At 32.4% G+C, this 15,977-nt stretch overlaps 1 protein-coding gene across 2 annotated transcripts; it reads right to left on the minus strand.

Moving 5' to 3' along the window:
• Positions 1–965: 965 nt before the first annotated feature.
• LOC142525346 (GRF1-interacting factor 1-like) lies at positions 966–4,569 on the minus strand. 2 transcript variants are annotated; one of them, XM_075629621.1, is made up of 5 exons: positions 4,347–4,569; positions 4,186–4,260; positions 3,019–3,095; positions 1,668–1,752; positions 966–1,581 (listed from the first exon to the last, which is right to left on the minus strand). In XM_075629621.1, exons 2-5 carry the CDS (start codon positions 4,249–4,251, stop codon positions 1,174–1,176), a joined length of 636 nt encoding a protein of 211 aa, XP_075485736.1. In that variant the 5' UTR covers positions 4,252–4,260; positions 4,347–4,569; the 3' UTR covers positions 966–1,173. The 2 variants fall into 2 exon arrangements, with proteins under 2 accessions (XP_075485736.1, XP_075485737.1); XM_075629622.1 differs by having other exon boundaries at positions 4,186–4,257; positions 4,347–4,568.
• Between the last annotated feature and the right edge of the window lie 11,408 nt (positions 4,570–15,977).

A 15,977-nucleotide genomic window follows, 5' to 3' on the forward strand; every position in this document is an offset into this window, starting at 1 on the left:
TTCCAATCGGAAAAAAACAAAAGAAAACAAACAAAAAAGAAACTTCATTTTATATCATTATTCTTCCCGAAAATATATTAAGCTTAACATCAACCATGTTCTTTTATTAAAAAAAATGTGCAGTATAAAACATTCTTAAAGCATTGTCGAAAAAATACAACAAAAAAGAAGACGAAAATCTTATTATAAAGAATTGACATACTTTCATGCAGAGGACGTGTCATTTTTTGTTGGTAATAATTTGGATTATTGATAGCTCTAACCACTTATTCGATTCTTGTTTCCAATTATTTATTGACATAATAAAACGCGACACAATTTGCCTATTGACAAAGTACACTGCTAAAATATTGCTTTGAATCAGGAAATAAATGTGGGCAATCCATTATTTGTAATAGCTTTAAACGTTCGAATTCCATGAGTTATTTATATATTACTATTGAATAATATATAATTAAATAGACTTTAATTATATAAAAATGTAAAATATTTATAACAATATTTAACATTAAACTTGGTACACTTCAATTCAAGGTTAAGCTGTGAAATTTTCATCGTAAAGGGAAAAAATTCACATTTTCAAACTCTATAGTGAAGAATAATAACTGGAAGACAATAGATTTTTCACCAAGCAGCCCTTTTTAATATTATGATATTTCTGCAAAATAGATTCAATTTTCTAATACCTTTCATATATACACTGTCAATTTGTCGTGGAAGGCTTTTAGTTGATTCATGCATACATATTGCGTGCATCAACAAAAACACATTTCACTCTATCTTGATCATAAAAATACATTTTAAACATTATATAGCACGATTAAAGAAAAACAAAACAAAAGAAATCATGTGGTCTGTGAATTGTGATACTGTTTTTGTATCCATAAACTGGAAAGGATTCAAGGATGAAGCAGATGGCTCAGAACTTTCAAAATTGCATGGAGGCATAAACATCGTGCAAGTGATACTTAAAACTATGAATTTACACCACATTACATCACCAAAAGTACTCGAGAGAATTCAAAGTTTGACACCAAAACAGAATTCTTCTACTATAGAAGATTACAAGTCCATATATAAGCAAACACCAATCCAAGTTTCAATGACACAAGGATATATCTTACCAAGACCTAATAACACATTCTAAAGTTCATTCGGCAACGTTTTCTTACCTTAATTTCCATCATCAGAACTTTTCAAGTAAATGGTATCACCCCCATCTCCTCCTCGCCCTTCGGCCGACAAATGGCTCCCAATTTCTTGCTTGCTACCAATGGCGAGAGCACGTCCAGTGGCTAGCAGGTTATCACTACCACTGCCACGGCTGAAATCCGGAAACCCTCCACCAAGGCTGCCAAGGCCAACCGTGGTATGGGGCTCGCCTTGGAGCATAAGACCGCTGCTTCCTGCAGAGCTCATCCCGAGTTGGTTGTGCAAGGCCTGCTGTTGAAGGGTGGAATACTGCTGTTGCCCATAAAGTAACGAGGAGCGAGCGGCCATGAGAGATTGTGGCGTCATTTGTTGAGCTTGCTGATGCTGCAGGTAATGCGCACTAGGCTGCATGATCCCACCAGCAGAATACTGCAACACCAAGTTATGATACAACTATTTAGTACAAACTGTAAATGACATTAATTCGATCAGGGACCGGAAATCTAGTCATGCACCTGAGAGTGCATGGTTGGTTGTTGAGGTTGTGAATCCGCTATGGCAGCGAGATACATCAAGTTCCTCTGCAGTCGGGCTTGGTTCCTACAAGATTTGAAAAATTTGCAATCAAGCAAATATTCAACCATAATACTTCTCAAAATATCACAACTCTCAGACTACCCACAAAAGAGAACTCGTTATTTTAAGTATTTTAACACCGGTAGAGGCAGCATTCAGTAGAGAAGCAATGGGCCTGGTGCCAATTTCAGCGGTTAAGGAACACTTGCCGCAGCCAAAGCAAGCGGCTGGATCCATGTGCTAAAAGCAAATACACTCCAAAACGTTACAATTTTGGCAAATTTTCCAAATGGAAAACGTAAGTAATATAACTTTTGTATTTCTCAAGCATCCTTTCCAAACAAAAAAGCGAACAATGCTAGTCAAGTTGAACTTTCAAGTGTGGTAATCTGCTTCATATGTCAACTACATACCTACGGCTCCTTAAATTATACATTTCGGATTTGAAACAAAATGATGTGCCTACAGTTGGTTTACATAAATAGGTAAAAAACCTGGTGTAGTACAGAACAGATTTCGATCATATATTGCCGAGGGAACATTCTGCGGTTATTCAGTAACCACCAAACATTTATAACAATAGAAATCAACATGAATAGGGACGCGGACTTGACAAAGAATGCCGGGAAAATGAAAACTGGAAAGCCATGCACGTCCTAAAAATTATAAACTTTTTTCTTAAGACCAAGTAAAATTATAGCCTGCCTATTGAAACACTTGTTTTCAAAACCATGCCAGTACTTAAGCTGACTGCAAAGGCGAAGACTTGTTAACCAGAAGTTCAAACTTCAAATTTCTTTAAAAATTAACCATGATTTTCCAGAATCACTTCAAAATTTTCTTTTTTTCAACCTTTAGTGTGATCAAGCAGGAGGGAGAGGGAGGTTTATCTGATAAAAAGCCTGCACAATATTTATTTTTATGGATAAATGTTGTCCATACAAGTGTTCAAAATTGGGATATGTAGTAAAAAATAATTATAAATGTGGAAGCATAGAACTGAATACGATGAACTCAGGTTTACAAAAAACATAATTGTACACATCTGAAGCTTCTTGCAAACGTCCACTATCATGTTAAAATCTGCATGTTAACCCAAGAAAATTTTAATTTATCTTGATGTTTCTTAAAGGATCTTACACACAGTATCCAAATAATCCCAGATCCCATCGTCACAAAATAAGAGAACCGAGAGGTCACCATATACAGAATATTATAGTTAATCATGCAAATCAAGTAAAAAAGATACAAAATTACCAAGACAATAGAAACGAGTACTCCTTCACTTACTCTGCACACTCACTCAACTTTCCAGAATTTTGGCTCTCGACAATTTTTAGAATCAGTGATTTGTTTTCATCCAGATACTGCATAACATTAAAAAAAAATTAGCTTTCTTCAGAAAAAAGAAGTTAAAATACATGCTCAACTAACACTTGCATGCAAGCAGAATGGCAGCAAAATAGACACAGCAAAAACAAATGCGAGGAAAGGGTTCATAATAATTTGATACCCCGTGTGTGTGTGTGTGTGTGGTTTTTTTTTTTGGTGGGGGTGGGGGAGTGGGTTGGGGAAGGAAAGAACACATGAGATTACAAATAAGCACATCATAAACTATGTAAAAAATCCTCCCAAGGACGTGGAATAAATTAATACTGCCATCAATAAATTACTTTGGCAATACTTAAAATAATACTCCATAATCGAGAAATGGTTATGTTCCCCAGAAGCATAATGGTTAGAAGTGGGGAAAACTCACCTAGAATACCAAAAGCACAAAATGTAAAATCCCACAGAAGAACACCACATGGTTAAAAATAGAATATGTACATAAAATCACTGGGTAGGGTTTGTTAAAGGAATATCAAGAACAAAGCAAAAGGACAAAAGATGAACAAAAAGAATTCCTCACAACTCTCTCCCAACCACCAAATCGAAACCCAAAAATTGCATCCAAAGATACCATCTTTCTAGCAAGATTTATTAATAAACCCTATTTAAAGCGCGCATAAAGTTTTAAGGTCAAAGAGCAAACCCTATAGGTACACAGTTGATGCTAATAAAGAAAAAGGGAACAATAAAACCCCAGAATGAAAATGGTACACAAAACCCCCCAAGAACTTTAGGATGAAGTGATTTATGTCAACAATATCATACCCAAAAAAAGATAACAATTTTCAGGATAGCGAAACAGTACAAGCAATCAAACACCCATCCCTATCAGAAATCACACACAAGAATGATAGCTGGCCATCTGGTATTGACTCATGAAGAAAAATCAGAACCCATGAATCAAGAAAAGATACCCATTCATCAAAAAATTTCTGCTACCAAAGTTAGTCAGAAATACCAAACAAATCAGATTTTCTGCAGAAATGCCAAAACTGAACAGAAAACACAGAGAAAGAGCAGAGAAAACGGAGGGGAGCTAGGAAGAATGGAATGCAAAAAGAAAACCTGTTGAATATGATCGGTAGTGACGTTGCTGGGGTAATAGGCTGCCATCATGGGATGCATCTGCATCAGGTGCTGCTGCAATACCCTCTCTCTTTATACTCACCCCTACCGCTAAAATAACACCAAATAAATATATAATATAAATAAATAAAGAACAGTACCCGTCACACACTGTAAATTTTATATCCTTCTGCAAAGTTTGACCAGGAAAAATGAGCGTCAACGAGAAAGAAGCGCTAAAGAAAAGAGACGGCCCCTCTTGTTTTTGGGTTTATTATCCGTTTTCTTACCAAAAACTCCACTTGAAGTTGAGTAGTGACATGGTTTCAACTTTCGAGTAACAAAGGGAAGACTGTTGTGCAATCCCGTCACTGTACAAAACACTGTTTGAAATTATCATCGGTGCGTGTGTGAAATGTGTGGAGAGTGGACTGCTTGGCTAATTGCGCAGATAATTGCATTGTAGTACGTGAAAAATAAGGACAAAAAATGAAAAAAGAAACGCTCTTTAGAGAGAGCGTGAGGGTGAAAAGAATCTGCAAAAGATAGAGACAGCGGGTGCAGAGGTAAAATATTTATTATACAAGTTATGAGCAAGAAAAAAAGAGGTTTTACTTTGGGGTTCGGTCTGCTGCCGTGGCTTGGTCACGTGATAAGGTGATGTACTAAACACACAAATATAGTTAATCTAACTAAATTAAAATTAAATATTTTTATATTTAGGAAAATTTTATATTAGCAATTCAATTAGAGATAATTACCAACTTAATTAGTTTTTTTTTTCCCATTTGGATTGATATAGCTTGTGCTCCAACATATAAAATTTTAATATTTAAGAATTTCCAACATGTTGTTAATTGGGCAGGTCGAGTAGGTAAAAACTTGTGTGAGACGGTCTCACAAGTCGTATTTTGCGATATGGATATCTTATTTGGGTCATCCATGAAAAAGTATTATTTTTTATGCTAATAGTATTAATTTTTATTGTGAATATCGGTAGAGATGACCCATCTCGCAGATAAAGATTCGTGAAACCATATCACAAGAGACCTACTCAGTCGAGTAACTGAAAGCGATTGTAAAACTTTCAGGAAATCTTTTTTTGGCGGCCTTATACAAACTATAAAAGTAGGGGAACTCAATGAATTAAAGATTCGTGGAGAGTGGACTGAGAGTTGGTTTATGTGAATTGGGATTTCAATCTGTTGTATTGTATTGTTAGCGAGATATTGAATAGAATCAGAATCTCTTTTCCGTGAACATATATCAATTTGATCAAATCACGTAATTCTTCTGTTTGTGCTCGTTTTTGTTATAGAATTCAAATTGAATTCTATAACAAATTGGTTCGGTTTTCTCAAAAAATCAACGGTTTGATTTTCAATATAAACTTGGATGAGACTTCATCGAATCTTCAACAAACAATCTTTCATCTTATATATTATTCTCTGACAATTAAAGTATATAAAAAAAAATTAGATGTCTTTTTTTTTCTTCCCTTTTGGGCATTATCAACTCAAAATACTATTTTCTTTCTTAGAAACTATTTTAATGAAACTACATTGTTACAAAAAAATATTTCCTCAGAAAAGAATACAACACAAACCCAAACGTAATAATTATTTTTTCCTATGTTGTATCTATTTTGGATATCATAATTATATTTTTCTAAGAGAGTGTATACGAGTTTTCCCAAACATTTACAATTATATCATTTTATTTGAATTATTTTACGAAATAAACCTTTTTTACATGCGTTGATTGTTCTTTTAATGATTGTTTTCCATACAACGGGGGGTCACATTCCTTTTTTTTTTTTTTTTTTAATGAGAATGTCATTTATCAAGTGTTATCCTCACGATCTTGGGAAATGAAATTACAAATGATATTTAGAGGACGAAACACAATAAAAGGATTAGCGTATGATATGGCCGCTCGAGCAAGGGAATGAGCCACTATATATTTGTTTGTTTTCTAACATGCATGTTGAATATTGAATGAAAGATGTGCTTCAAAAATTTGATAGCAGCCGGAAATAATTAAGTCAAACTCTGCGTAATCAACATTCTTTGAAGTAATCGCATCTACCACCGTCTTTGAATCGATTTCAAATATAACATCCAAAACAACTCAAGTGAATTTAGCCGTTTAGAATCACTTGGTCCAGTGCTAATTGCGAGACACCAAAACTAATGTAGAATTTGATTCAAATCTCGATAGATTTATATATTTTGGGTGTGAGACAATATATATCTAAATAGCATCGAAATCTCTCGTATACTGTAACATTTTAGTACAATCAATATATTAATTATGCATACCGACGATATAATAATTTTAATATCATCGTAATTTTAAGTATGATATACGATATTTATTTTTCAAGACGCATAATCAAGGTTTTCTGTCGATTTTAAGTGTCTCAAATCTGCATATAATATAAATACATGTTATTAGTTTATCATCACAATGCATGTCTTGATCTCTTTATTAATCTTTTCTTCCATATGATTCATATATTGATCTCTTTATTACTATATACATGTGTTAAACAATTAATATTTTACATGACAATAATTTACAATTTTTAATATTTATAATTATAATAAATATATTATTTAATGAAATATTTAATAAGGGTGAACACAAATAACCACGTCAAAGACATGCAACAGCCTTTGGTTCTTGAGCCGCCCCCACCTCGGTCTTCACACCAACGATTGGTCACTCGTCCCCTTTCTTTCCTCCGTGACGTAATTACCCTTTTAGATCTTCAAGGGCTAACCACGCGCCATATCCTTGTTTTGACAAAAATTTGTGTGAGACGATCCCACGGGTAATATTTTATGAGACATATCTCTTATTTGGGTCATCCATGAAATTTTTTATGCTAAGTGTATTACTTTTTAATGTGAATATCGGTAGGATTGAGAGACCTACTCCCTTATTTTTAATTGGACTCAATCCCTCTCATTATTCGTGTCTTCCACGCTCTCGCATTTGACGTGGTACTCACTTCTCCCGTCCGTGACCTGTAGCCCAAAGCGTTGGGGAAGGGTGGGTTTCTGGTGGGCTGACCCGTATCCGATCTCCTATCTAAAACAGTGTCCTTTTCTTTTTCCAATTTTTTTTTTAGATTTACAAAATAAATTAAAATATAATTTAAACAATATTTGCGTTATTATTTTCTGATATCTCTGATAATTAAGGGTATACTATTTGGTAATATACATTGGCTAAAATGTTGAGGAATTGTTCCGATTATGACTCCAATATATCAAAATCGAATCACAAATTATCGAACAAAAAATAATGTGACCCGGGCTTTTCTATCAATGAAAAAAAAAACTTGGATATAGTATGTGAATTGAGTTATAATCGAGTTTACATAAGAACATGTGTGACACAGTCTCACATGTCGTATTTTGTGAAACAGATCTCTTATTTGAGTCATTCATGAAAAAATATTATTTTTTATGTTAAGAGTACTACTTTTTATTATGAATATCGATAGAGTTAATCCGTTTCACAGATTGTGAGATTTGTGAGACCGTCTCACAAGAGATCCAGGGGCGGAGCCAAAAGGCTCCTATACCCGGACTTTAGCCCGGGTGACCCAATTTAATATATTAAAAAATTATAGAGTTTAAAATTTTAGCTCGAGCAGAGCCATATTTCTGATTTCGCCACTGAAGAGACCTAATCTTAAATTTACGTACAATATAAGTTGATCACATTTGTGAACAAAGTTCAAATCAAATACACACATAGAGAGGAAAGATACACAAGTACACTCTGTGTGTGTGTGTATATATATATATATATAATTCAAATATACTTAAGTACTATCTATGCATGGCATCACATGTTGATAGGCCCTACTCACGATAAAATCAGTGGTACGACTTTGAAAGGAATCCTGGAAACCCTAAAAACTTTCCCTCCAACCCGTCAACAAAATTTGTTGTAAATATATATTAATTGTTGGGTCAAATTAGTCGGTTTTGGTCAAACTTGAAGAAAATGATTTTGCATGGGCGTTGGGTACTGGTACTGACAGCTACGTTACTGAATCACTGAGACAAAGTAGAAGCCCTTTGTTTTGGTTCCACATATATATATACATGTATAAATGCACAAAGATATATAGCTGTTATATATTATTGTTGCACATACATATTGGGCATATAATTAGAGTATTTTAAGTTTATATTTTGTATTATTTTTGTCATTTATCTTTTGTAATATGTTACGTTTGTTAGGTTGTAAATTTATTTTTCCAGATAAATGAAAATTATATTTTCTTATTTGTTTCTACATGGTATGAAGAGTCTTTGGCCTAATCCACTAACCCTAATCTTAGCTCTCAAGCCGCCGGCGTCGTCGCAGCCCCCCTCTTCCATCTTTTTCTCCCCGGCCCTTTCTTCCAACATCCCTATGGCAGCCTCCCCTAGTGCTACTGCACCTGTTACTCCGATTTTCTTCAATGTTGCTGCTCATGCTCCCTTAAAGCTAAGCTAGCTCCGACAATTATCTCCAATGGCGTCTGCAGTTCATGGCCCTCGTCATTGGTCTTGATCTATTCGGATTTGTTGATGGTTCTCATCCATGTCCGGCAAAATTTAACACTCTCTCGTGGGGTCACCGTTTTTGAGCATTTAACTATTTATTTAATTACAGACATCTATAAGATTTTATTTTCAAAATTTCGGTATTATTTTAAATAATAATAAATTCGAAAATATAACATGGTATTTGAAATTCACAAGCCAATAAAATGCATTAAATTCGGAAATACATCACATAATCTATATATATATATATATATAAAAGCGAAGTTTTTGCCAAAAATAATAATTTCCCGCCAAAATGTCATTTCTAAAAGGGAAAGATTTATCATGAATATTGACATATATATACTCCAATAAATGATCACTACAATTATTGTTTGCATTGATTATATCAATTCATTTAATTCAATTTTGAATTTAATTAATTTTTATATTAATTCAAATGTAATTGATGTATTATATGTTTTTTTTTATTTTTTTACTCAAATTAAAAATAAATTCTATTGAAAACCTATACTATATTAAAAATTTTGCATTGATTATATCAATCAGTTTAAGTAAAAATGGATAAATAAATTTAAAATACAAATGATTGCAATGTTCAGTATCACCCACGAGGTAATTTTGCTATTTTAAGTAATTTACTGCTCAAATTACTTACTAAAAAAAATACAATATTTAATTAGTTTATTTCATTTCTCTAAAAATAAAATTGGTCGAGTGTTAAAAGTTATCACTGCAACAAAGTTTTTCAATAGACATTAATTTACTATTTAATAATCATAAATTTTTCATCTCAAATACATATTATTTCGAAATTACCTTAATTTGAAAGAATTAATGCATTGTAGTTTTCTTCCAAAATCATATGTATATCGTATATCTTGAATTGTCTTCTTAAAAATTCAAATAAAAGAGCACAAGAAAATTAAAAAAAAAATAGATTCAAAAGAGTTTTAAATTGACATTAATAAACATGTATATTACCCTCAATAATCAGAAATGTTTGACACCCAATGCATGCAATTCGAGATTTTTATAATTTGAAAGAGTTAATGTATGATATAATTCTGTCAAATGCACCCAGTTTATAATTTTTGTCCCTTGGGATGTCTTATTTGAATTTTAATTTATAAATAATGCAATATTGTATATTATATTAGAAACCAATTTTATTCTATTTATCTTATTAAATTTATCTACTTCAAAATTGAATTCTGAAATGACTCACCTTTTCAGCACCATATATGAGTTGAATCCTTCTAAGATGTAATGTTCATTTAAATTTAGATTTGTTTATTTTCATGAACTACCTATATATGGAAACAACGAGAACAACGAGACATTAAGTTTGAAATCTATCTTTCATGATCGAGAAGTAAAAAAATTTATTCTTCTATTTGTACAAAATTTTAATTATTACGTATTACTAATATGATAATTTTATTCTATATTACAAAGTTCACGGATACATGATAGTATAATGTCCCGTAATGAAAATGATTAAATCAATTCTAAATAAAGCAAACATCTTATTAGAAGACACCTTATAAAATTTATTGACATTGTTTTGGAATACACATAGTAAATGTTAATAAAATAATTTTTCTGATTTATACATAATCTACTTATGATCACATGTTTCATTTTTCTTTCGGAATAATATGCTGTTGTGTATATTATGAAGCGATTTTGTAAATAAAATCACAACTCATTTGGATAAAAAAATTATTGTTATCATTCTAATGTGTCAAACACGTGGCATGTCACAAAATTGTTTGTGAATGTGGATTTAAACGAAATTACTGAATTTTTAAAAAAGTATTTCTCATTAATTTCATTGAATGTGATTTAAAAATATTTTTTTATCACATGTTAAAAAATAATAATATATAACTTCTCGAAATCTGTATTAAGGTTGATGGCCGATATCAATACACTAAACATGATAAGCATCATGTCATTGCCTTATGCTAACATGATCTAAAATTTTGTTATATGATAGTGATTATTAGCCAAAAAAATTAATCGACATGCGTTGTATTTAAAAAAGTTTTTAAAATTAGCAAAAAAATAGTTTTTATTTTTATTTTTTATAATTGTATTATTTTTTTAAAATTTAAATATCTATTCATTTTTTACTAATTTTTAATAATATCATCCCGTGCATCGCACGGGTTAAATACTAGTAATCAATAATTTCGAAATTTAAGTTAAGATGTCAATCAAATTCGGAAGAAAATATTACACGCAAGATAACTTTTGCCTAACAAGAAAGCTAATAAATTCAATAAAGCCTAAATACATCATGAATTTTGCACAAGAAAGCATTCCACGTTCAACCACCAAAGTCTTCGAAAATTGCATATAACTTATGACCAAGTTTTTGAAATTTGGTAAGGTAAGTGGATTTATTTTAAAACTATAAATTTCGTTTATTGCTTAGTTGTTTTTGAAAGTTTCGGTCGAACATTATTATTCTTCTTCCTCTTGTTGTGATATAATATATTATATTTTAGCACTGTGAGAATTCAACAAGATATGGATAAGATCCCAACATACGATAAGTTTATGACCTTTACATGGTGGGATTGTAACTGTAATATGATCTTGCTCCTTAAAACAATAAAAAATCTAGAGACTGATATTAGTAAACCATGGAGAGTAAATGAATCTCGGTGCTTGTGTCAATGTTATGCTTACATTTATTTTTTTGATACATGTTATGAATGATATGCTACTTTTTTGAAAATAATGTGTATTTGTAATGTAGTGCTTGAACATGCCTCGCTTACTGAGTGACGACCATATCACTCACCCTGTAATCTCCCTCACAGTTAAGTCTGAAGAACAAATCGATGAATAAGATGTGAGTGCTTGGTTTGCATGAAATTTCTCGCCTAACCACCTCTCCTCACACTCCTGAACATAATTGTTCGGGGTTATTGCTTGACAGATGTGAGTTTATATAATAGTAGCAGTGTAAGATTGTAAATTTGTGTTTTATCAAAATTAAGTGTTGTGCTAAATGTTACAACATTTAAGACAACATGCAACAGAATATTAAAGTTTGTAACACAAATTGACTTTAAATAAATATTATGGACAATATTAAATTTGCATAAGTATAAATACTTGTGCGGTGACTCAGGGAAAAATTATCACTATAAAACCAATGAGTTTACATGTAAACAATACAAATAGTGATTACTACTAAAATCAATTTTCTCAACAAGTTGAGAAAATAAATGCTTTCTAAAACTAAATAACCAGAATAAAATATATTCAAGAAAGCAACAAAAATGTGATGCCAAAACTGGAGCAACATAAACGATCTTCAGCCAAAGTCGTCACGGATGTTGTTTGTAAATGTCTGCAACAATCAATACAACACACGGTATCAGCACTTCTTGGATCAGCAGCGACGTTGTGGATATATTTTCTCTGAAAGGTTTGTGTCGTGCAAAGTGCGTGAATGATCATTCAAGAGCTCCCACGAAAATCACCTCACACAAATTACCTCTACGAAAAACCACCTCCACGAAAAACTGTCCACGAAAAACTCTCCCACTTTTAAATCACTATCTACTTTGCATGATTTAAATCCTCTTATTTATAGCCTTCATCTCTCCTAAGGTTTAACTCAATAAGAAATATATTACACAAAGAAAGTAAGAGTTTAATTAAGAACAAACTTTTTTTAAACAAGGATACCGTATCACAAAAATTTTAATATAAATATTTAGAAAAGTAAAAATATATATAAATATTCCAAAAGCATATCAATAAAAAAATTATAATTTTCAAAAATAATTATATCTTGAAATTCAAAATTATTTTTTCAATAATGACTTCTCAAAACTTCTTCATTGGCATGCTGTCGGAACTACTGGTCTTGCGCTTCTACACCACACGTCTGTTCCTACACAATTTTGGCCTTTCGCCTTTGCCACTGCGGTTTATTTGATTAATCGGTTACCTAAGCCACAATATCTCGTACAAATTCTTCTTTGAAAGCCTTTTCGGTTCTTTCCCAAATCGTTCCAATCTTCGAATATTTGTTGTCTGTGTTATCCCTGACTTTATCCCTACTCTCCACATAAACTTACCCACCTTTCTTCACCATGTGTCTTACTTGGTTGGTGCTGGACCCACTGCTGGAGTGCTGCCTGGTGTGCCTTTGGAACGTTCCTTGCCTAGAGATTCTTCACCACTTTGTTACCCAACCCGAGTCCTGTACCACTAGAAACCCAACATGTACATCTCCGCAACCTTAGTCTATCTCCCGCGACCAGCCTTGCCCTGCCATCAAATCTCACATGCCTAACCCTCCCAACTCCTGGTCTTCCCTACACTGACACTTTCAGTCCTGTGGAAAAACCCACTATTGTTTGTATTATTATGTCGCTTGCGATTTCAAATGGGTGGTCTCTTCGTCAAATGGATGTGAATAATGTGTTTCTTCAGGGTCATTTGGATGACTATGTTTATATGGCTCAACGGCCCGAGTTTTTGAATCTAATTTTCCTTCCTATGTTTGCAAGTTGAACAAAACAATTTATAATCTTAAGCTAGCGCCCTACTCTCGGTACACTGCACTTCTCTAGTTTTTACTCAGTGTTGGTTTCGCTTACTCTCATCGTGCTGACACATCTCCATTTATTTTCTGTCCTGGAGGTATAACTATGTATCTAAGTCCATGTTGATGACCTGATTCTCAAAAGAAACAGTTCTGACAATCTAGATGGCTGCATGGATCAATTGAACAATCGGTTTTTCGTCAAAGAGATAGGTTCCTTGTCGTATTTTCTAGGTGTTCAAGTTTTTTCTTATGCAGGGACCTTTGTCTATCTCAGAAAAAGTATCTTCTTGATATTCTTACCAAGACCGACATGGCTGACTCAAACCAGTTCAGTCGCTTCTAGCAACATCCTCTGCTCTGCACCTTTCAGATGGCTCGCCCCCTACGGACGCAACCTTTGTATCGCCAAACGTTTGGTAGTCTACAATATCTTTCATTTACTCGTCACGATATCGATCTTCCCAGTTAATCAACTGTCTCATTTTATGTATTCTCCGTCGTCTCTACACATGGGGCTATCAAGAATCTGCTACACTATCTTAACGATAACTTCTATATCTTTTTTTTACGCCGACATTGTTTTCTCTTTCCATGCATGCCTACTGTGAATTGTGATGTGGATTGGGCTGGTGATATCGATAATCGCACGTCCACTAGTGCTTATATTGTGTTTCTGAGTCCCCATCTGATATCGTGGAGCTTTAAAAAGCAGGGTTCTATTGCTCGATCATCTACTGAGGCTGAATATCGTGTCATTGCTTCCACAACTGTTGAGGTGCAATAGGGTTCGCTATCTTCTAGATGAACTTGGCCTGACTGTTAAACCTACTACAACTTCTATCTACTGTGACAACATCATTGCTACTTATTTTAGGACCGCGGGGTTGTGTAAGATACTTTTACATGGAGTTGTGATATCGATCTTCTGCAATAGTTTTCGTCGATATTGTTAAATTTAAGTTTTAACATATTATTTTTATTTTTACAATTTTAATCGTTTTGACGATTTTCAGCATCGATAAACATATCAGTAATTTTTTACTGGAAAAAATATTAAAATTTTCAAAAAAATTAATAGCTAAAATTTAACAACATAAAAAATCAAAATCTTAAAAAAAATAAATATGTAAAACCAAAAAAATCAAATTTTTATATAAGATGCAATTCATGGTCGATGATTAATATTCGAATCATGTCATGGAAAAAGGTTGGAGGTGCTCCCGTCTGTCCTAACATGAAGGGTTTTTAGGGTGTCGTAGATCTCTTACATTTTGTTACTTTGTGTTCAGCTTGTCCTTTCTTCAATCTTTTCAACTTGTTTGTCGTACCAGAACTAGTGAGCTAAACGAACCAAATCGTTCGTGAGCTATTCGAAGCTCGATTCGATAAAAGCTCGTTTAATGAGGCTCGTTAAGATAAACAAACCAAACTCAAGCTTTACAGTATTCAGCTCGTTAGCTCGTGAACATGTTCGTTGGTAAGTTCATGAGTAATCTTTTAGATAAAAAAATAATAGTTTTGATATTTGATTTATTGATTTTGCATATTATTTATGAAATATATAGAAAATTCTATTAAATTTATTTTTATAATAAATTTACAAATTTTAATAAGAATTTTTCTTTAAATATATAATTTACTTTTTAATTAATTTAATGAATATTTAAATGTATAATTCATATTTATTAAGCTTGTTTAGGCTCGATAAAGACTTGAATAAGTTCGTGAGCCATGCATATATTCGTTAGATAAAGCTCGAGCTTGGCTCGATTATAAACGAACCAAGCTCAAACATTCAAGAGTTCGGCTCGGCTCGGTTCGACTCGATTACATCCCTAATCAGAACCAATATTATTTCACAACAATATAATCAACCAGATTTAATTTGTAATTCTTATATGTCCAGAAAAAAAAAATTATTACAAAATTCAAAAAACCCCATCTTGTAATTTATTTAGATTTATATGTATTAAATTATCATTCCAAGAATAATAAATGTTCTTTCAATATTATTTTTTTGACTTCCGACACATTTAAAATAAAACCATGTTTTTTTTATATAAAAAAAAACAGTTTATTAAATAACTTGTATAAATATGTCTGATGTAGAATGGACGTTTGAATTTACGATTAAACCACATAGAGAAGGGTGCCTACGATTATATATAAATGGGAATGGGAATGGGAATGGGAATGGGAATACATACATATCCAAAATGACAGCTCATTACTATGTGACAATTAAAGTTCACATGTCCGAAATTATTATTTCAAAAAATATATATCAAAAGCTACTTTCTATTCTCGTGCATGATAGGGATGTGACCTTCATTTTCCTTTAATTTTCTCGAACCAAAAAATTATATAATTTCAATATATTCCAAGTACTAATTTTGCAGCTTTATATTTTGTCAAAGCACAACTGTATTTTACATGTGACTCCATCAAAGGGACAATATATATATATATATAGTACCGTATTCTTGACATAAATATGGTTTTGAAAAGTTAGAAATATTGTCGACTCAATTCATCTATTTCATGAGAAGGACAAGAGTTTAGTTCGTTTTAAGGATTTTAAGTGGAACACGAAATTATATAATTTGGATTTTTTCACTTTTGTTCCAAGAGAATAATTT

The sequence above is a fragment of the Primulina tabacum genome, chromosome 14 (assembly GCF_025594145.1).
Source record: "Primulina tabacum isolate GXHZ01 chromosome 14, ASM2559414v2, whole genome shotgun sequence".
Taxonomy (NCBI): domain Eukaryota; kingdom Viridiplantae; phylum Streptophyta; class Magnoliopsida; order Lamiales; family Gesneriaceae; genus Primulina; species Primulina tabacum.